This window comes from Taurulus bubalis (genome assembly GCF_910589615.1).
Source record: "Taurulus bubalis genome assembly, chromosome: 17".
Taxonomy (NCBI): domain Eukaryota; kingdom Metazoa; phylum Chordata; class Actinopteri; order Perciformes; family Cottidae; genus Taurulus; species Taurulus bubalis.
In genome coordinates, this window is record NC_136605.1 from 21618159 (window position 1) to 21639769 (window position 21611).

At 44.8% G+C, this 21611-nt stretch overlaps 3 protein-coding genes across 3 annotated transcripts in view; all 3 read left to right on the forward strand.

The window, feature by feature from the left end:
• amdhd2 (amidohydrolase domain containing 2) overlaps positions 1–2014 on the forward strand; it is a 3954-nt gene extending 1940 nt beyond the window's left edge. Inside the window, exons 7-11 of the mRNA XM_079232647.1 lie at positions 43–187; positions 260–367; positions 1151–1219; positions 1407–1508; positions 1658–2014. Of these exons, the coding sequence (XP_079088773.1) occupies positions 43–187; positions 260–367; positions 1151–1219; positions 1407–1508; positions 1658–1737 (504 nt within the window). The 3' untranslated portion in view covers positions 1738–2014. The remainder of the gene's footprint in view (positions 1–42; positions 188–259; positions 368–1150; positions 1220–1406; positions 1509–1657) is intronic.
• A 3004-nt stretch (positions 2015–5018) lies between these two features.
• Positions 5019–14136, forward strand: LOC306749414 (calpain-15-like; the record flags this gene model as incomplete). Its single annotated transcript, XM_079232707.1, has 12 exons — positions 5019–5182; positions 6266–7313; positions 7698–7906; positions 8534–8717; positions 9589–9812; positions 9893–10018; positions 10332–10484; positions 10993–11154; positions 11322–11542; positions 12243–12388; positions 12549–12727; positions 13959–14136. 12 exons carry the CDS (start codon positions 5019–5021, stop codon positions 14134–14136), a joined length of 2994 nt encoding a protein of 997 aa, XP_079088833.1.
• Positions 14137–16891: 2755 nt separating this feature from the next.
• Positions 16892–21515, forward strand: LOC306750247 (E3 ubiquitin-protein ligase CHIP-like). The gene is made up of 7 exons (XM_079233647.1): positions 16892–17017; positions 17168–17366; positions 17441–17606; positions 17685–17772; positions 18142–18198; positions 18290–18406; positions 19597–21515. Exons 1-7 carry the CDS (start codon positions 16898–16900, stop codon positions 19720–19722), a joined length of 873 nt encoding a protein of 290 aa, XP_079089773.1. The 5' UTR covers positions 16892–16897; the 3' UTR covers positions 19723–21515.
• Positions 21516–21611: the final 96 nt, after the last annotated feature.

Here is a 21611-nt window from a genome sequence, read left to right on the forward strand (position 1 = left end):
TTAGTACTTCGACTGTAATATAGTATTTCCTCTCCCCCCCAGTTCCACCACAGGGACCCCGGTATCGTGGGCCTGCTCACCAGTGACCAGGTCCCTGCTGGCAGGACGGTGTACTACGGCATGATCGCAGACGGGATCCACACCAACCCGGCCGCCCTGCGCATCGCCCACCGGGCTCACCCTTCAGGTCAGAGGTCGGCGCCGCTGATGTCACTTCCTGTGGAGACTTCCTGTCCTCACCTCTAAACTGTCCCCCCAGGTCTGGTGCTGGTGACGGACGCCATCGCGGCGATGGGTCTCCCACCGGGCCGCCACACCCTGGGCCAGCAGGTCCTCGAGATCCAGGGCCTCCACGCCTACGTGGCAGGTCCGTGAACTGATCATGTTTTTGATCCTGTATTCAAGTTATTGATCCTCCGATCGGTCTGATTCAGAGGTTATTGACAAGGCTGTTATTAGCGAAGCTACAATCAGAAAACAAAAGGGAAAAGGGAGCAAATATAAATAAGTACTACTTAATCACCAACACTCCATTTTACTAGACTACACATGAACGCACCATGAGAACGTTATCATTTACCTTCAGCCAGTACTATTTTTCACTGAGCAGAGCCTGAAGGCATCACCATGTAACTGAAGGGAACCACCGCTGGTTCTCCATTAGCGGTGCTGCTAACGTTACTAGCTCTCCTCCTATTGGTTCTCCATTAGCGGTGCTGCTAACGTTACTAGCTCTCCTCCTGTTGGTTCTCTGTTAGCGGTGCTGCTAACGTTACTAGCTCTCCTCCTGTTGGTTCTCCGTTAGCGGTGCTGCTAACGTTACTAGCTCTCCTCCTGTTGGTTCTCCATTAGCGGTGCTGCTAACGTTACTAGCTCTCCTCCTGTTGGTTCTCCATTAGCGGTGCTGCTAACGTTACTAGCTCTCCTCCTGTTGGTCTAAACACTGATTGGTTGTTTATAAGTCACATGATCAGAGATCAGAGTCTAGAGAAACGTCATGATGTCCTGATCACATGATCTCCTGGATACTGGAGGAGGAAACTTTGTTCACGCTGATGGTTGACAATCGACTGAGAGGGGTCAGAACTGATCAGGATCAATAACAGGAACTAGTTTAATTGATTATTGGTGAACTCTTTCTGTCTTTTAGGCACGACGACGCTCAGCGGCAGCATCGCCCCGATGGACATGTGTGTGCGTCACTTTAAACACGCCGCAGGTGAGTTTGTGCTATTTTGTTTTTTAATAATTCTTGTAATAAATTGTTCTGCAGCCGAGAACGCCGTCAACGTGTTGGAGAGAAATGGTGCGTTTGTAGTTTCAGAAAACTAAAGAACGTGATTCGTATGAATCAAATAATCACATGTTTCATATGATATTAATATTCGATGTTATTGATCTGACAGGCTGCAGCGTAGAAGAAGCTCTGGAAGCCGCTTCGCTGCATCCGGCTCAGCTGCTCGGCGTCACTCAGCAGAAAGGAACCCTGGACTTTGGTTCCGACGCAGGTCAGGATGCAGAAACATTCACTGGGTTCTGTGTGTTCCGTGTGTTTTATCGGTTCCTTGTGTTTCTGTGAGTTTGATGTGTTTTGTGTGTTTCTTGTGTTTCTGTGAGTGTGATGTGTTCTGTGTGTTCCTTGGGTTCCTGTCCCCAGACCTGGTTCTGCTCGATGACGCCCTCAACGTCAAAGCCACCTTTATTTCTGGAAAGGAGGTCTGGAGAAAAGCACCATAGAAGAAGAGGAGGAAGAAGAGGAGGCGGAGCCTGCAGAGGGAAACAGCTGGGACCCGCGGTGCCTTCAGGGGAAAGCTGTAAAACAAACAACCACAAATCTGTTGAATGTTTTTGTTCATCAGAAGAAACTGTGAGCTCCTCCAGCGCTCTGGTCCGCTCCATATGTCATCCTTCCTTATTGATCATTATCAAAGCCAGAACTTTAGTAAATGAGAGTGTTTGATCATTAAAGTGTGTTTGATAATTAAAGAGTTTTTGATAATCAAACGCTGGGTCATACTTCTCAATGTTGGGAGATCTGAGGAGTATTTCTGGCGTTCTAAGAGTTTTATGAATGATTAAATCAGATTTCACACAGATGTGATGTCCAGTGCGTGTTGCTGTCTGATCTCTCCTCTAAAGCAATAACTTTAGTTTCATTGTCTGATGTTTGGGTAGATTTCTGTTTTTAGGTGATTAATTCAGATTTTTATTCCAGTTTATAGAATCTCTCGTTTCACAGCTCATTGACATCTGAAATACTTTTATTAACGTTTTGAGCAAAAGTACAATATTTCAATCTGAAATCATACTTTCCCGATTTCAAACTTTAATTAAAGATGTTAAATAAATAAGGTGATATTAAAAAGTACATTATTTCCCTCTGAAATGTAGTAAAGTATACTTTAAACAAAGTACTGAAGGAGGAATAGTGCAGTAGACTCCAGACTCTTCCTCCTCACAAAGACTTAACATAACTATGTATAATGTTAAATATACAGTAATATACAATAAATAGCTCGCACCACACAAAGGAGCATTTATTTATACATTTAAACAACTTTTTATCTGCTTACAAGTTTAACTTTAAGTAAACTAGCTAGGGTTAAATTATATCTGGAATAAATAAATACATTTATACCGCGTTAAAGGCATTAAAAGGTAAAGTTATTATATGTCAAAGAAACTTTCACATTCTACTTGAACTTGTAAACTCTGTTAATGACATGAAGCAAAGCAGGTTTGAGTTTTATAACAGTGGACAGATTAAAAGCATTTAAATATTGCCTTTTCTTTACGGAATTAAAATGCTGCCTAAAGTATTATTTGTTATAATAATGATATTATACATGTATGTTTTCCAAGTTGCTGCTATTTATAATAGAGTTTGGTGTATTATCTCGAATTGAGCAGAAAGCAGCAATGATGAGAGATAAATACTTTAATAAATGTGTTATAACGTGTGCACGTGGCTGTGAAGGACGGAGGAGCCGCGTGGAGAACCGGGACGGGAAGAAGATCCGCGTCTTCACCGGAGGAGCGGTCGATCCGTCCGGCTGCTGCCCGAAAACGTCCCGGAAACAGAGCGACACGACCTTCACAATAAAAGCACAGCAGACGTCACGGTAAGGATAAAACATACTCTCCTTGCTCAGAAGCATCCAAACCCGGTGTGCTAACCCCAGATTAAGTTTAATTAATCCGATTTGAATTTCCACAACAATAATTAAGTCGAAATTAAATTATAAATTACGTTTATATAAGTGTAAAATGTTGTTTATGCATAATTAGTGCTTGAACTATTAGTTGATTTAAAGATTCACGGAAATAAAAATAAAATATCTTCTCGTTCTGATGATCTGAGAACATTTAAAAAATGTTTTTCTTTGGATTTGTTGTCACAATGAAAGTTTGAACCCAAAATGTTGGCTAAATGTGGTTTTATTGTGAAGGTCGTGACCGGAAGTGTCTCGTATTCCCTGCAGCTCCACTGACGGTGAGGAGAGAGGAGAGAGGAGAGGAGCCCGGCGGTGACTCTGCACATCGGGCTGACACTACAGAGATGCTCGGTGGTCTCGGACCTCCTCACCTGAGCCGCGAGTCCGCCTGCAGACAGGTGAGTCCGGCAGGTGAGTCCGGCTCAGTGTCCTCTGCAGCCGGACTGCAGGTGCGCCAGTTACCTGAGTCCATACGGGAACTTCTCCATCAGCAGGAAGCATCTGCATTGAGGATTCCTCAAAGCCACAAAGAGAAGTCCTCTGCTTCGGTCTTCAGACGAGTTGTTTGTGTTTTTATGCATTTTTGACAGAAACAGGATAAATTCCTTGAGGCGTGATGAAGTGGTCTTGATGGAGGACGAGTCCTCACGTGGAGCTGCAGGTCCTCAGGTCTTCTCCTGGGTTCAGGTCCTTGTCCAAGGACACGAGAGGAGAGAGTGAGCTCACTGAAGTATAAATATGATGCGCTTTTAATCTGAATAAAGACCGTAGAGCCAGAATACGTTGATTAAATAATACATTTATCACACTATTGTTGTATTACCATGATGTGAATGTGTAGCTACGATAGAGAATATGTTTGGTGTTTTTACATTACATGTTCATTGTGTTAATTAATTGTGTACCTCACGTCATCGGGGCTAAGCGTCCGCTCTTGACCTTGCAATGCCTCAGGATCCACTGTGTGGCTCTTCTGGAGCTTTCAGTCGCACCGCATGGTCTTTATCACGGAGGTGCAACAAGTTATTAAACTCAACTTTCAGGAAGAAGTTACACATTATTATTTTATGTGAAAACAAACGCTTTCTTTTCTTGTAATTTCATATGAAACGTTGAAGAATGTGTGGACTCGATACGTAAAGTTACTACGAAGAACTAAAGACTAAAGAGGTAGTGTTGATTCTGGTGCCCCCTGTGGACTAAAGAGGTAGTGTTGGTTCTGGTGCCCCTTGTGGACTAAAGAGGTAGTGTTGGTTCTGGTGCCCTTTGTGGACTAAAGAGGTAGTGTTGGTTCTGGCGCCCCCTGTGGACTAAAGAGGTAGTGTTGGTTCTGGCGCCCCCTGTGGACTAAAGAGGTAGTGTTGGTTCTGGTGCCCCTTGTGGACTAAAGAGGTAGTGTTGGTTCTGGTGCCCCCTGTGGACTAAAGTGGTAGTGTTGGTTCTGGTGCCCCTTGTGGACAAAAGAGGTAGTGTTGGTTCTGGTGCCCCCTGTGGACTAAAGAGGTAGTGTTGGTTCTGGTGCCCCCTGTGGACTAAAGAGGTAGTGTTGGTTCTGGTGCCCCTTGTGGACTAAAGAGGTAGTGTTGGTTCTGGTGCCCCCTGTGGACTAAAGAGGTAGTGTTGGTTCTGGTGCCCCCTGTGGACTAAAACTAAAGTGGTAGTGTTGGTTCTTCTTATGATAAAGGGAAGCTGGAATCAGAGAATATTTGGGATATGAGTTTTTTTGGGATTCCACAGAATCAATGCCGACTCTGTCTCCTTCTCCTCCTTCAGCGCGCCGCCTCCCGCTGAGCCAGGTGCATCATGGGAGGTTCCACCTCCTCCCTGGTGGACGAGGCTGAGGGAGACGATGCCGGGCCCCGGGGGGCCGCTCTGCCGCCCTCCCCCGTCATGGGGTGTCTGAGGAGCAGCCAGAGCGCCTCCCTGCCGCGGCAGCTCCCCCGACCCGGCCGGCACAGAGAGCGCAGGTAAGACCTCTGGTCTTGTCTTTTGTCCGTCGCCATTTTGTTTTTGGGACCATTTTTTGCAACCAGAAGTGACACTATAGGGTGAAGCTAAATACAACAGAACACTGAATAATTTTTAGGCGACCAACATGTTAGAATGTACTTCTATACAACCAGAGGAGTCACCCCCTGGTGGTCAGGAGAGAGAATGCAGCTTTAACACATGAGGCATATACTTCTATACAAACAGAGGAGTCGCCCCCTGGTGGTCAGGAGAGAGAATGCAGCGTTTAACACATGAGGCATAGACTTCTATACAAACAGAGGAGTCGCCCTCTGGTGGTCAGAAGAGAGGATGCAGCTTTAAAAGCTCTGAAACAGCGACACCCGAACACGCGTCTCTGGTCTTGTTTGTTTGTTAACTCCACGTGTGAAAACAAGTAATCGTGATGATTAATTCATGCAGCTGACGACTGAATACATTTATCTTCTACACTTGTGGAGAATGCCGAGCTCCAGAATGTGGTCATGAATGTTTCATGAATAGTTGGATATAAAGTAAACCTCAGCCTTCCTCTTATTAATAATTACTGCGCTGCGTTCATAACGCCTCCATCAGGAGTCCAGTGTCTCAGACAGGAAGCGTAACGTGAGCAGAGGAATCCCTGAAGACCGCAGACGGGCGGCTGGAAGGAGTTCAGGTCGGACCATCGGGAAACCAAATAAGATGAGACAGAACTTTATGATCCTGGAGCGAACCAGAGTTTCATTGCAGATTCACGTCACTGCAGAATATGATATGATTCAGTCACAGTGCCCGGCTCTGTTTGAAGCCATGTGGTTCTTTGACAATTTTTATTTTATTTAATCGTAAATTTAAATGTATAATTTCAGGGAATATGAAAATAATTCCCCTCCCCATAATTTTAACACTTTTCTTTTGTCAAAGTTCTGAAGAATGCAGAATTACATGTGTTTATCTCTGCAAACATTTTTCTTTACAGAATTTAACCCTTTAATCCTTATTGAACTCGTTCTTTCCGTGTTCCGTAGTTCCGTGCAGCTTCTTGTGGATATACTGCATGTGTTTTGTTCCCTCTCCAGTTTCTCCTCGGGGTCGATGCCCGTGCAGAGGAGCCAGTGGGCTTGTGGCTGCTGCACCTTCCTCAACGCCGCCGGCGCCCCCCGCTGCTCCATCTGTGAGGCCCCCCGGCGGAGGCCGGACGCCCGGTGGACGTGGCAGGGGCCCGGCGGGGAGGAGGGCCGCTGGTCCTGCCCCCGCTGCACGCTGTCCAACCCCGCCGACCGGCCGGCCTGCTCGCTGTGCGGCGCCCCGGACCGGCCCCGGGGGGACCCGTCCCTGGACCGGCCCCTCGGGGACCCGTCCCTGGACCCGTCCCTGGACCGGCCACGGACGAGCCATGGACCTCGGCGCTCCAGCAGCTGCTCCGGACCCCTGAGGCCGGAGGACGCCGTTATCCAGAGCCTGGTTTGGGAGTGTTTGAGGTGCACGCTGCAGAACACGCCGACCTCCATGTCCTGCTCCGCGTGCGGCGGGCCGCGCAAACTGTCGCTGCCCCTGATCCCCGCCGCCGCCCTGCTCGCGCCGGAGGAGCCAACCGGAGAGCCGCTCTCCATATCGACCGGCGGGGAGAGCTCATCGGTGGAAGCTTCTCACGCGCTCGGCTCCTCCGCTCACCGCCACCCGCTCCCCTGCAGCCGCAGAGAGGTGCCGCCTCCAGAGGGCCTCGGTCAAACTCCCCACGCCAGCCCTTCCCCGTCGACGCTCGCCGTTTGCCAACTCTCCGCCCAACCGGAGCTGCCGCCCGGCAGACGGCTCAGCATCCTGAAGGAGGAGATGTCGCCGCTGTCGCCCGCGCCGGATGCTTCCGTGGCGTTCCCGCTGTGCGTAAACGTTGCCGCCGACGCAGCCGCCAGCCCGGAGGAGTGGGCGTGTCCCGCGTGCACCCTCATCAACGACGTCGCCGCCCCGCACTGCCTGGCCTGCCACACGCCTCAGCGGCACGCCGCCACGCTGCAGCCGGCGCCGGCGCCGAAGAGGACGGAGAGCACGCCGGTGGAGGCGCTGCGACAGAGCGACGAAGGAGAAGCCAAGCAGCTGTGGGAGAACATCGTGAGCTTCTGCAGGGAGGTGGGTGCTTCCTCTTCCTCTTCCTCTTCATCACCCGCACCAAGTTCACACTTAACACCATGATGATGAGCGACTTAAAAGTCTCTTTTTCAACAGAAACACAAACAGATGCCACAAAATCACAATTTATCAGAAGTGATTTTATTTTCTAACAGAATCACATAAAAGGTTTTATCCTCAGTAATAAAACAAATATAATATAAATAACCAAAACAATTTAAATAACCAAACAATTTAAATCATTTTTCCTTTTTTAACGCTTGAATCTGAATATTGACGTTTCAAGCTAATGTTGAACTTTTTATTTTACATTTGTCTGTTCCGTATCTTTCCCCCACAACTCACCTGAGGTTGTTTCCTGCGCTCTGATTGGCTTGTTCCCAGAACGCCGTGACGTTCGTGGACGACAGCTTCCCTCCCGGTCCGCAGTCTGTGGGCTTCCCGGCAGACGACGGCGTGCAGCGGCGCGTCAGGAAGTGGCTCCGCCCACAAGACATCAGCTGCTGCACCTCCCGGGAGCGCGCGGTCACGTGGTGCGTCTTCCGCACGCTGCGGCCGTCCGACATCCTGCAAGGCCTTCTGGGTAACTGCTGGTGAGCCCACCCACTCATGCTGTACTTAGCACAGATCTGACGAGCATATATATATATATGCTCATATAATAAATGCACTGATATTGTATTCTATAATTTTACACTTATGCATCATGAGTACTTTCGAGTACATTAATTGATAATACTTTGAAGCACTTTAACTTATAATATTAGTATTTGAACACATGTATTTGTATTTTAACATTAGTATGAACATATAAGATAAAATATGATTACAGCAGCAGTGCACACAAGAGACATAGTAAAATAAAAATCAAGTAATATAAATAAACAGTAAAACCAGTAATAAAAACCGTAAAGAAGAAAATAATCCACAATAGCAATATTATATATACAGACAGAATAAAAAGTATTTAAATGTATTTACTTTGCACCAGTTGAAAGTAATTAAAGTGACCAAAGTGATTTAAGTGTTATTAAGTGTATTTTTATGCGATAGTATTACTACTTTTACTTAATTAAAGGATCTGAGAGTAGATGATCAATCCACTGGAATAACAATATCTGCATTAAAATGCTTCAGAGATGAAGTGCACTCCACAGCGACCCTGAGAAGCTGGTTTTGATGGGTCGTTGCTCGCCGTGTTGTGATGTTTTGGGGAACAGGTTCCTGAGTGCCTTGGCGGTTCTGGCCGAGCGGCCCGACCTGGTGCAGAAGGTGATGGTGACGCGCTCGCTGTGTGCAGAAGGAGCCTATCAGGTGCGTCTGTGCAAAGACGGCTGCTGGACCACGGTGCTGGTGGACGACATGCTGCCGTGTGACGACAACGGGCACCTCCTCTTCTCTCAGGTACACACCTCCTCTTCTCTCAGGTACACACCTCCTCTTCTCTCAGGTACACACCTCCTCTTCTCTCAGGTACACACCTCTTCTTCTCTCAGGTACGCACCTCCTCTTCTCTCAGGTATGGAGACGTCACGAGGACGTTTTTGCTTGGTCACCCATTGGTTTAAAGCCTCGAGTTTGGCATTTTGGGCCGTCGCCATCTTGTTTTTCGTTTCGTCCGTCACCATCTTGGTTTTTGTCCGTCGCCATCTTGGTTTTTGTCCGTCACCATCTTGGTTTTTGTCCGTCGCCATCTTGTTTTTCACCCGTCACCATCTTGGTTTTTGTTCGTTGCCATCTTGTTTTCAATTCGTCGCCAACTTGTTTTTCGTCCGTCGCCATCTTGGTATTCGTCCGTCGCCATTTTGGTTTTCGTTCGTCGCTATCTTGGTTTTCATTTTGTCCTTCACCATCTTGGTTTTCGTCCTTCACCATCTTGGTTTTTGTTCGTTGCCATCTTGTTTTCATTTCGTCCGTCGCCATCTTGTTTTTTGTCCGTCACCATCTTGGTTTTCATTCGTCGACAACTTGTTTTTCGTCGGCCACCATCTTGGTTTTCGTCGGCCACCATCTTGGTTTTCATCCGTCGTCATCTTGGTTTTCATCCGTCGCCATCTCGGTTTTCGTCTGTCGCCATCTTGGTTTTCATCCTTTGCACTACTCCCAGTAGTCCAGAGTCATTATTATTATAAAACAAATATATAAAGCCATACCTTGTTGGCCCATCTAGTGATTAGCCTTTCACCTCTGAGGCGTGACGTTCCTCTGCTCATCATCGATGTGACTTTAAGCTGTTGAACAGGAGATAATTCATCCCTTCCCCCTCCCTCTCCAGGCCCAGCGGAAGCAGCTCTGGGTGGCTCTGATTGAAAAGGCGCTGGCCAAGCTCCACGGCTCCTACTTCGCTCTGCAGGCCGGTCGTGCCATCGAGGGCCTCTCCACGCTGACTGGGGCCCCCTGCGAGTCGCTGGCCCTCCAGACCAGTGCCACCAACCCCAAGGAGGATCCCATCGACACAGACCTCATCTGGGCCAAGATGCTGAGCTCCAAGGAAGCTGGGTGGGTGTCAGGAGGAGGGTCCTTCTAAATAATGATCTATTACAAACGAGTCCTGACTCTTTATGCCTCCGTGCTGCTAGTTTCCTGATGGGGGCGTCTTGCGGAGGCGGGAACATGAAGGTGGATGACGCCGAGTACGAGTCCCTGGGTTTACGACCACGACACGCGTACTCTGTCCTGGAGGTGAGGGACGTGGACGGCCACAGGTGAGGCCTCCAGTCGGTCCAGTAAATGTGCACGGAGATAAAGTGAAAGTATCCAAATCCAAGACTGAAGACTTGATGAAGACTTGGTGTGGAAGCAGTATTATCTTTCGGCTTTTTTTTGGCGGTGAAACATTCTTTAATTAATTGTCACAAAATCTGAAAATATTTCTACTAAATGAAGGATGTTTTAAATACAGAGTGTTCTGTAACTTCTTGGAGACATGCTACACCTCCAACCTGTTCAGGCTCGTCCTCAGTACTTTCTGTTGAGCTCTAATAGCGTCTCGCTTCTGCTTCCTGTCTTCTTCTCCAGGCTGCTGCAGCTGAGGAACCCGTGGGGTCGATTCTCCTGGACCGGGCCCTGGGCGGACGACTGGCCCAGCTGGCCTCCGCACCTGAAGAGGGAGCTGTGCGCCCAGCGAGCCGAGGACGGCCTGTTCTGGATGGACTTCTGGGATTTCATCAGGTAGATCGGGAGTTAACGAAGGAGTTAGAGAAGTATTGTGGTCTCTTAAATATAATAATGATATGTATATATATAATTAATAATTTACTAAATGAACATCATGCTGTATTGAAGAAGACTTGAAACTAGAGATTGAGACATAAACTCATGTTTACAATGTTTACTGAGGGAATACATCAAGAGAAGTAGAGTCATTTATATAGACTTCTATACAACCAGAGGAGTCACCCCCTGGTGGCCAGGAGAGAGAATGCAGCTTTAACACATGAAGCATAGACTTCTATACAACCAGAGGAGTCGCCCCCTGGTGGCCAGGAGAGAGAATGCAGCTTCAACACATGAAGCATAGACTTCTATACAACCAGAGGAGTCGCCCCCTGGTGGCCAGGAGAGAGAATGCAGCTTCAACACATGAAGCATAGACTTCTATACAACCAGAGGAGTCGCCCCCTGGTGGTGTCTCATGGACGTGTGGATGATCACTGACCCTGTGTATTTGAACACACAGGTACTTTGACTCGGTGGATATCTGTAAGATTCACTCAGACTGGCAGGAGGTCCGGGCGCCGGGTGTTTTTCCACGAGGCGCCGACGTACCGGTGACGGTGGCGTCCATCACGGTGCTGGAGAGAACGGCCATGGAGCTGGCTTTGTTCCAGCAGGGCAGCCGGTAGGAACTATGTAACAATGCAGAAACGTAAAATGTCTGGATTGATTTCACATTTGTTTTTTACATTTACGTCCCGAGTTCGCTGTGAGTCAGCCTTGATGCAATGAGGTCATAAAAAGGGGCGGAGTCCTGCACGAACCCAACCTCCCCGCCTCCTGCGTCCTCAGGCGGTGGGACACGGCCCAGAGCCACCTGCTGGACCTGTGCCTGTTGCTGTTCCGGGTCTCCTTCGACCGCTCGGGGACGCCGGCGCTCGGCCGCCTGCTGGCCCACAGCCAGCGCTCGGTGAGGAGGTTCGTGGGCTGCGACGTCATGCTGGAGCCGGGAGAGTACGCCGTGCTCTGCTGCGCCTTCAACCACTGGACCAGCGCCGCCACGCGGGCCACCAGTAAGGGGGCCAGTAAGGGGGCCAGTAAGGGGGCCAATGAGGGGCCAATGAGGGACCAGTAAGGGGGCCAATGAGGGGCCAATGAGGGGGCCAATGAGGGGGGCAGTGAGGGGACCAGTAAGGGGGCCATTAAGGGGTCAGTAAGAGGACCAGTAAGGGGCCAGTAAGGGGACCAGTGAGGGGGGCAGTGAGGGGGCCAGTAAGGGGCCAGTAAGGGGACCAGTAAGGGAGGCAGTAAAAGACCCAGCAAGGGGGCCAGTAAGGGGCCAGTAAGGGGCCAGTAAGGGGACCAGTAAGGGACCAGTGAGGGGGTCAGAACATGCACAAGGCGTGAGGTTTTTAGAGGAAATAGCAGTATGGTGCATTTATCTCTGTGGAACCAGGAAAACTAACTCTGAGCGAAGACATTTACAGAAATGGAAACATTTACATAATAGAATAAAGAAAATAAACTCTCCCTTGAGATCTGAGAGAAAACTTAAAACTCATCTTTTCAAACTTGCTTTTTTAATTTTTTATTATTTCTGTTGTTTTTAATGTTCACTTTTTCTTGCATCTGTATTTCTGTAATTATTTGTAATCTTTTAGTATAAAACATGCATTGTGTAAAAAAAAATGTAATCACAGAAATTCAGACTTTTTCTTGAACCAGATGAACATGAATCTAAAGTTTTTGCTAACACCCGTTGTGTCCGCTCAGCGGGCGGCGGCCGGTCGGAGGAGCCCGGCTTCCTGCTGGCGGTCTACAGCTCCCGGCTAGTGGTGGTGGAGCAGCTCCCAGCCTCCAGCACCACCATCGCCGACGCCGTCATCCAGCTGACGGAGACCAAAGGAGAGAGACACGAGGTACTGGCTGGGTTAGGGTTGGGTTAGAGTTGTGGTTAGGGTTGTGTTAGAGTTATGGTGTTATGTAGATTAAACATGAATGCTGCAGGAACATTCATCCAGGAAGTAAAGTTTTGAACGCAGTACTTTTTTCTTGCCGCGGTACTTTTGCCTCCCTCAGGGCAGGGAGGGGATGACCTGCTACTACCTGACCCACGGCTGGGCGGGGCTTATCGTCATGGTGGAGAACAGACACCCGCGGCACCACCTCCACGTGTCATGTGACTGCAGCGACAGCTTCAACGTGGTGTCCACGCGCAGCAGCCTGAAGACCGTGGACAGCATCCCCCCTCTGCACAGGTTCACCAGGCATAGACATGAAGACATAGACATAAAGACATAGACATAAAGACATACAAATAAAGACATAAACATAAAGACATAGACATAAAGACATAAACATAAAGACATAGACATAAAGACATACAAATAAAGACATAAACATAAAGACATAAAGACATAGACATAAAGACATACAAATAAAGACATAAACATAAAGACATAAAGACATAGACATAAAGACATAGACATAAAGACATAGACATAAAGACATAAACATAGAGACATAGACATAAAGACAAACATAGAGACATAGACATAAAGACATAGACATAAAGACATAAACATAAAGACATAGACATAAAGACATAAACATAAAGACATAAACATAAAGACATAGACATAAAGACATAGACATAAAGACATAGACATAAAGACATAGACATAAAGACATAAACATAAAGACATAGACATAAAGACATAAACATAAAGACATAAACATAAAGACATAGACATAAAGACATAGACATAAAGACATAGACATAAAGACATAGACATAAAGACATAAACAAAAAGACATAGACATAAAGACATAAAGACATAGACATAAAGACATAGACATAAAGACATAAACATAGAGACATAGACATAAAGACATAGACATAAAGACATAAACATAAAGACATAAACATAAAGACATAGACATAAAGACATAGACATAAAGACATAGACATAAAGACATAAACATAAAGACATAGACATAAAGACATAAACATAAAGACATAAACATAAAGACATAGACATAAAGACATAGACATAAAGACATAGACATAAAGACAAACATAGAGACATAGACATAAAGACATAGACATAAAGACATAGACATAAAGACATAGACATAAAGACAAACATAGAGACATAGACATAAAGACATAGAGACATAAACATAGAGACATAGACATAAAGACATAAAGACAAACATAGAGACATAGACATAAAGACATAGAGACATAAACATAGAGACATAGACATAAAGACATAGAGACATAAACATAGAGACATAAAATAAAGACATAAATATAGAGACATAAAGACTAGCTTGTGTTCACATGTTTCATATCAAGTAGAATATATATATATATATATATATATATATATATATATATATATATATATATATATATATATATATATATATATATATATATATATATATATATATATATATATATATATATATTATATACCTCAGACAGGTTCTGGTGGTTCTGTCTCAGCTGGAGGGAAACGCCGGCTTCTCCATCACTCACCGGCTGGCTCACCGGAAGGCCGTCCAGGCTTCTCTGGGGAACTGGAGTCCCTCGAAGGCCTCACACAGTCCGGCCCTGAGCCCGGAGACGGCAGGTCTGCATCAGCCCCGACCGCTCTGACCTCTGACCTCTGACCTCTGACCCCAGACCGGCTCCTCACATGAGATCTCAGCACGGAGGACTTTAAAGGACCGGTGCAGGGGACCAGCGCTTGAGGAGACACCTAGGACCAGATCTCATCACTTTATAGTTCAGGGTTCAGGTCCCGGCCCGTCTTCAGGTCCCGGCTCGTCTTCAGGTCCCGGCTCGTCTTCAGGTCCCGGCCCGTCTTCAGGTCCAGACTCGTCTTCAGGTCCAGGCTCGTCTTCAGGTCCCGGCCCGTCTTCAGGTCCCGGCCCGTCTTCAGGTCCAGACTCGTCTTCAGGTCCCGGCTCGTCTTCAGGTCCCGGCCCGTCTTCAGGTCCAGACGGTCTTAAAGGTTCTGGTGACAGACGAGGAGAAGGAGTTGACTCACAGTAGTAGCAGACACCATGGTCAGTTAAAGGGCCGGTTCCGGGTCATGTGACCGCCTGCTGCCTTTCTGTTGAAGCCTTTTAGTCTGAACCGCTTTGACATTTGTGAAAACTTTATTCTACAAAAAACAATACTTAGACTGTTCAAATCTGGATTAGATTTTCACAAAGAAGTCAAAAACTTTTTTTTAAAACACAGGTTCAGATTTGTGAAAACTTGACTCTATTTGTAAAAATGCAAAAAGGGAGATTTCACAACTTTTATTATTTTTTTATTTTTACATCTCGACCTCATTAGACCAGATCCAGATCAAAAACCTTTATAATATTTGTGGAAATGCAAACACATGGCGCACTGTTTCCCTGAACTTCCCCTTAACTGCCCATCAGAAGACAACTTAAGGAACATGCTGTTTATTTATGACTCCTGATATTAATGTAGAACATTTAATAAAGTGTCAGCTGGAGCAATAGCACTTTATGAACATTTTACACTCTGCTGGACTCTCGTGTTTAACTTTTTTTTAAAGGATGTTTTTAAAGATTTTGCACAGTGTAGCAAAATATTTTGTTTGTTTATGCAAAACATAATTAAGACAAAAACATATAAACTATGCAAATGTTTGAAAGTTGTTATGATGCTTCGTCAATTAAAACATGTTTAGCTCTATCTGTGACTAATCGTTATATTTATGCATTTAATGTATTTATTTTATTTGTGCAATATCTTTTCAAAGAGACTTTATTAAAATATGTATTTATTTATTATTATAGAATTTATGTTATTATTCATTTATTATTGTTGAAAACCTCTATTTATATATTTTTCCACAATAAAAATGTTCTCCATTGTTGACGTCGGGGGCGTTTCCTGATGACGCGTATTACGTCACAGATCAACCCAAAACAGCTGTTGGCAGGTAGCTAGCCACCTAGCTACAAGAAATAGCTAATTGATAAGGCGTTTCTCTCTGAAGACCTCGTCACGTCACTCAGAGGGTGACGCAGCAGCTGCGCGGTACGTCACGTAATGTTATTGATGTTATTGATGATGTATCGGTGTGAAATGACGTGAGTGTGTTAGCTTCAGGCTAGCTGCAGGCTAGCTGCACATGTGCAATGATTCCCTTTAAAAAGCAGCTTCGATGGCGCTGAAATATAAAACGTCGGCGTGTTCGCGTCTCTGATCACAACTATCGATCACACGTGCACGGATACATCAGAGGAGCGGTGACGTCAGAGGGAGCTCGGCCAGAGTCATCGATTGGTTTTAAGGCATTTCATGTTCAATCACTAAGAAAAGCACGAAATATGAGGAGCTTCCGGTCTAACGATGACGTTAAATACGACCGAACATAGCGGCTCCAATTCGGCCCAGATGGGGCCGTCGGTACCGGTCCCGGTGGGTCAGTACCGGTGGGTCGGTACTGATCCCAGGCCCCCAAACACTCCCTCACCTTTTAGCTCTTAATTACCTGAAAAAAACTACCTTGAAATAAATAATAATAAAACTGCTCAGAAATACTGTTGATGTATTTAATTGTTCATATTGTCATATTTTATAAACTGTAAAAAAAGAAAAATTAAATTAACAGTACATTTTTAATTTTCCAAGACTAAAAACTACAACAATAAAATATTGTTTTCTTTTTTACTTTATTATTGTTTGACAAACCTTATTTTTGTATTCATGTTTAATGTTAATATATTTAAATGATTCAAACAAATTTAAGTGAAAAATAAATAAATATGTAAAATAAAATAAATAAACACGGGCAATAAAAATAATACAAAAACAATTAAAGCAAAAATAAATAAATAAATGTCTGTAACATTACTCTAAATTAAAAGACAGATTAAAAAGATAGATGTTTTATTTCCTCTTATAGATACAGACAGTTTTGTCGGTGAGTTTTACATTTCGGGCATAAAAACAGAAGGAACATGTAAAAGAAAAGTGGGAGGAGCTTAGTGATCCAGCTGGAAGCTTCAAAATGAAAAGATGTAATTTAAAGGTTTAAATCAACTAAAAGAAGTTCTTAGTTTCAGTTTAGACTCTGAACGAGCTGCAGGTTTCTTATCCGCTTTGAAGACTTGTTACATGACTTTGAGAACAGAAAGTGTTTTAAATGAATATAATTACTTTTTGCGCAACAAGTCAGTCCAACTATTAAAATGTCCATTTAATTCCAGAAGCGACCTGGAACAGCTGCTGATCCCCTTAAATGACGGTCAGTATTTCTACCTCATCACAGCTAAAATCAGTCTCTGCTCTCCCGGTTCCTGTCCCGGTTCCTGTCCGCGTGGATCCGAGCTTCAGCATTGGGAAGCGGACTGAAGCGGCGGCTGCCGGCGGCGCGGCGGACAGGATGTCAGAAAGCCCGGAGAAGCGCTGCTCGGCGTCGGCTCAGGAGCTGAAGGAACAGGGGAACCGCCTCTTCCTGAGCCGCAAGTACCTGGAGGCGGCGGCCTGCTACAGCGGCGCCATCGTGAGAGACGGGGACGGGTTTAGAGCCGGGTTCAACTTAAATAAGTCTGAATACAGACGATAAAGATATATCTATTGAGACCGCGTTACATTTACCCGTCTGGTTGTCGTGTGCAGAGGCGAGAGCTTGACCCCGTTTGTCCCGTTTCAGACCCACAGTCCGTCCGTCCCGGCGTACTACACCAACCGGGCGCTGTGCCACGTGAAGCTGCAGCAGTACCACAAGGCTCTGGCCGACTGCCGGCGCGCCCTGGAGCTGGACGGGCAGTCGGTGAAGGCTCACTTCTTCATGGGTCAGTGCCACCTGGAGACGGAAAGCTACGACGAAGCCATCGGCAACCTGCAGAAAGGTGCGAGGGTCCCTGCGCGTAACGCTCTGCGGCGGCGCACATACCCGAGCTTCACCTCCACGTTTGTCTCCCAGCTTACAACCTGGCGAAAGAGCAGCGCCTGAACTTCGGCGACGACATCCCCGGCGCTCTGCGGATCGCCAAGAAGAAGCGCTGGAACAACATGGAGGAGAGGAGGATCAGCCAGGAGAGCGAGCTGCACGCCTACCTCGCCAAACTCATCCTCGCCGAGAAGAAGAGGCGAGTCCGGTCCGTCCGCGCCGAAGAACACGCGAGTAGGTAGATGCCGAGTAAAGTGTGTCTGTTTTTAATCTGCAGAGAGCTGGAGGGATGCCGACAGGAGCAGGAAGACAAGTCAGACGACGGAAGAATTCAACACCAGAGAAACGACATCCACACCAAACATGTAGGTTTTTCTATTCTGACGACTTTGTTCATAAAACACAGCGGATGCTTCTCTCTCCTGACCACCAGGGGGCGACGCCTCTGGTTGTATAGAAGTCTATGCTTCATGTGTTAAAGCTGCATTATCTCTACTGACCACCAGGGGGCGACGCCTCTGGTTGTATAGAAGTCTAAGCTTCATGTGTTAAAGCTGCATTCTCTCTCCTGACCACCAGGGGGCGACTCCTCTGGTTGTATAGAGGTCTATTGATTCCATATTTCATGTTAACTATATATATATATATATATATATATATATATATATATATATATATATATATATATATATATATATATATATATATATATATATATATATATTTCTCTTCAGGACAAGTTTCTGTCCGACATGGAGGAGCTGTTCTGTCAGGTAGACGAGAAGAGGAAGGTCAGTGGTGATGAAGAAACATGTTGCAATAATCCATCTATTGATGAAGATGAAGAAGATGATGATGACGTAATGTCGCCTGTGTCCACAGAAGAGAGAAATCCCAGACTTCCTGTGTGGAAAGATCAGCTTTGAGCTGCTGAGGGAGCCGTGCATCACGCCGAGCGGAGTCACCTACGACCGGAAGGACATCGAGGAGCACCTGCAGGTACAAGTACACGTCCTACTGAGGAGTACTCTGGTGCAGGTACAAGTACACGTCCTACTGAGGAGCACCTGCAGGTACAAGTACACGTCCTACTGAGGAGTACTCTGGTGCAGGTACAAGTACACGTCCTACTGAGGAGTACTCTGGTGCAGGTACAAGTACACGTCCTACTGAGGAGTACTCTGGTGCAGGTACAAGTACACGTCCTACTGAGGAGTACTCTGGTGCAGGTACAAGTACACGTCCTACTGAGGAGTACTCTGGTGCAGGTACAAGTACACGTCCAACTGAGGAGTACCTGCAGGTACAAGTACACGTCCAACTGAGGAGTACCTGCAGGTACAAGTACACACCCTACTGAGGAGTACTCTGGTGCAGGTATAAGTACACGCCCTACTGAGGAGTACTCTGGTGCAGGTACAAGTACACGTCCTACTGAGGAGTACTCTGGTGCAGGTACAAGTACACGTCCTACTGAGGAGTACTCTGGTGCAGGTACAAGTACACGTCCAACTGAGGAGTACTCTGGTCGAGTAAATGTACTTATACCTCGCTGTATAAATACTCTGCTCCAGTTAAAGTACTAGTACCTCACTGTATGAATACCAAGTTCCAGTAAAAGTACTCGTACCTCACTGTATGAATACCAAGTTCCAGTAAAAGTACTCGTACCTCGCTGTATAAATACTCTGTTCAGGTAAAAGTACTCATACCCCGATGTATAAATACTCTGTCCAGGTAAAAGTACTCATACCTCGCTGTATAAATACTCTGTCCAGGTAAAAGTACTTATACACGGATGTATAAATACTCTGTCCAGGTAAAAGTACTCATACCTCGCTGTATAAATACTCTGTCCAGGTAAAAGTACTTATACACGGATGTATAAATACTCTGTCCAGGTAAAAGTACTTATACACGGATGTATAAATACTCTGTCCAGGTAAAAGTACTCATACCTCGCTGTATAAATACTCTGTCCAGGTAAAAGTACTCATACCTCGATGTATAAATACTCTGTCCAGGTAAAAGTACTCATACCTCACTGTATAAATACTCTGTCCAGGTAAAAGTACTCATACCTCGCTGTATAAATACTCTGTCCAGGTAAAAGTACTCATACCTCACTGTATAAATACTCTGTCCAGGTAAAAGTACTCATACCTCGCTGTATAAATACTCTCTTGCAGCGAGTCGGGCACTTCGACCCGGTGACGCGTTCCCCGCTGACTCAGGATCAGCTCATCCCCAATCTGGCCATGAAGGAAGTCATCGATGCTTTTATTTTGGAGAACGGCTGGGTGGAGGACTACTGACCAATGAGAGCAGAGCAAGGGGCGGGGCCAAAGCTGATGGCCTGGTTCCACTCTGATGAGCGTTTAGAAAACTAACACTTTATTTTCTAGAAGGGAAGTGAGAGAATTTATTTAATGAATGTAAAAACCCACAAATCAAAGTTCCTGAATCAGAAAAAGCCAAATACAGTTTTGAGATGCAGGTACTCACAAGTACTCTCAAGTACTCACAAGTATAAATACTGCAGTATAAAAATACTCTGTTAACTCCTGCATTTAAACTTTGACTTGCAAATAATCTAAGTATGGAAAGTAGAAATACTCCTTGTTCAGTGTTATGTTATTATATTTATTATATTATCAATAAAGATGCATTGATATGACAAGCAGCTAATTTAAATACTATTTAATTAATAAATATTACTTAATTAATAACAGTGCTTCATTTTTTAAATCCTGGTTTGAAGAATAACTTGCAAATCTGTCGGATGAATAAAGTATAAAGTAGGATCACCTGAAAGTACATAGTACTTAGTAAAAACGGTACATTACTACAGTAAATGTACTGAGTTATTCTTCAGCTTTGTTAGTAATAATCAGACAGCTTTAATAAACATGTTTAAATTAATATAATATATTTTAATATGATTTAAATTAATATGATTTGATGCACTTTTGACATATTTTCTTGTAAATATAAATAAATTGTGATGAAGAAGCACTTTAGGATTAAGAGCACGATGTTAATTTATATTTAAAGACATTTTTAAAACTTCAAGTTATTTCCCATTTTTGCATCATTTTGGCCTTTTATTTTTAATAATACAAAATGTCCCATTGAAGCTCATTAAAACCGTTTTAAAGGATTTCATCTGGAGTTCTGAACCACTTTTTATTTCTCATGTCATTTTCCTGATTTCCTGCACAAAAATAATTAAATGCATTAAAATCAAATGTTGCAAATCATCGACATAAACCAGAACAAATAATAATCATTATTAGCATTTAGTTTACAGAAAATAATTTAATATTCATAGAAACAACATGTAAACAAACATTTAAAGGGTTAAAACTCTGTCTGTCGTGATGAATATTATTTTTTAAATATTGTATAATATAAAATATCTTTATGGCCTCTAACGACAATAAATGAGGCACAACTGGATTACGTTTTAAACGATTAAAAAAAAACTAGAATCTGTGACTATTGAAGTATTACTGTTTGTGTTTATCAGACGAGGCATTCAAGGACCGTCTGTACAGATCAGACTCGTTTCATGTTGATCCTCCTGACTGATCAGAATACTGGAAGTGGTAATCAGATTACTATCTTCAGGTAATCAGATTATGAAGGAAAAACTGCTCAATGGGAAAAAGTGTTGCGTTTACTAGCAAACTGAATGAGGGGAAATTGTAGCGCCGCAGCTGAAAGAGAGAACGTTGTAGTTTTTGAGGGAAACCGGTCAGTTGGTGGAATAACTAGTGTTCGTTGTAAATATTTACTCAGTAAATGAAGATGTTTATTGTTTAGTTTTCATATTATTTGCTTGTTTTTGGACAGCTGCTTTGTGCATAAACTATGTTTTTTGGCTCAATTTGTTTTCCTTGTTGACGGTGAAGTTGTTTTTTAACTTTCTATTTCTTCGTAATAACAGGAATGTCCCGTGACTTCAGTGTGAGACACGCAGCATGTTTCTGTTTAGATTACCATCCAGTTAGTCTGAATATGTAAAACCACTTTTCTAGCTTTCAGCCGCACGTCTTTGATCAACCTGCTGCAGATGTTGTGATGCAATAAATGTTCCTGTTTTCTACATCCGAGTCAATAACTTTATTGATCTTAACGTGTCCAACAAACACCTGCAGAACTACAGACAATAATAACTTTATTGATCTTAACGTAGTCGTTG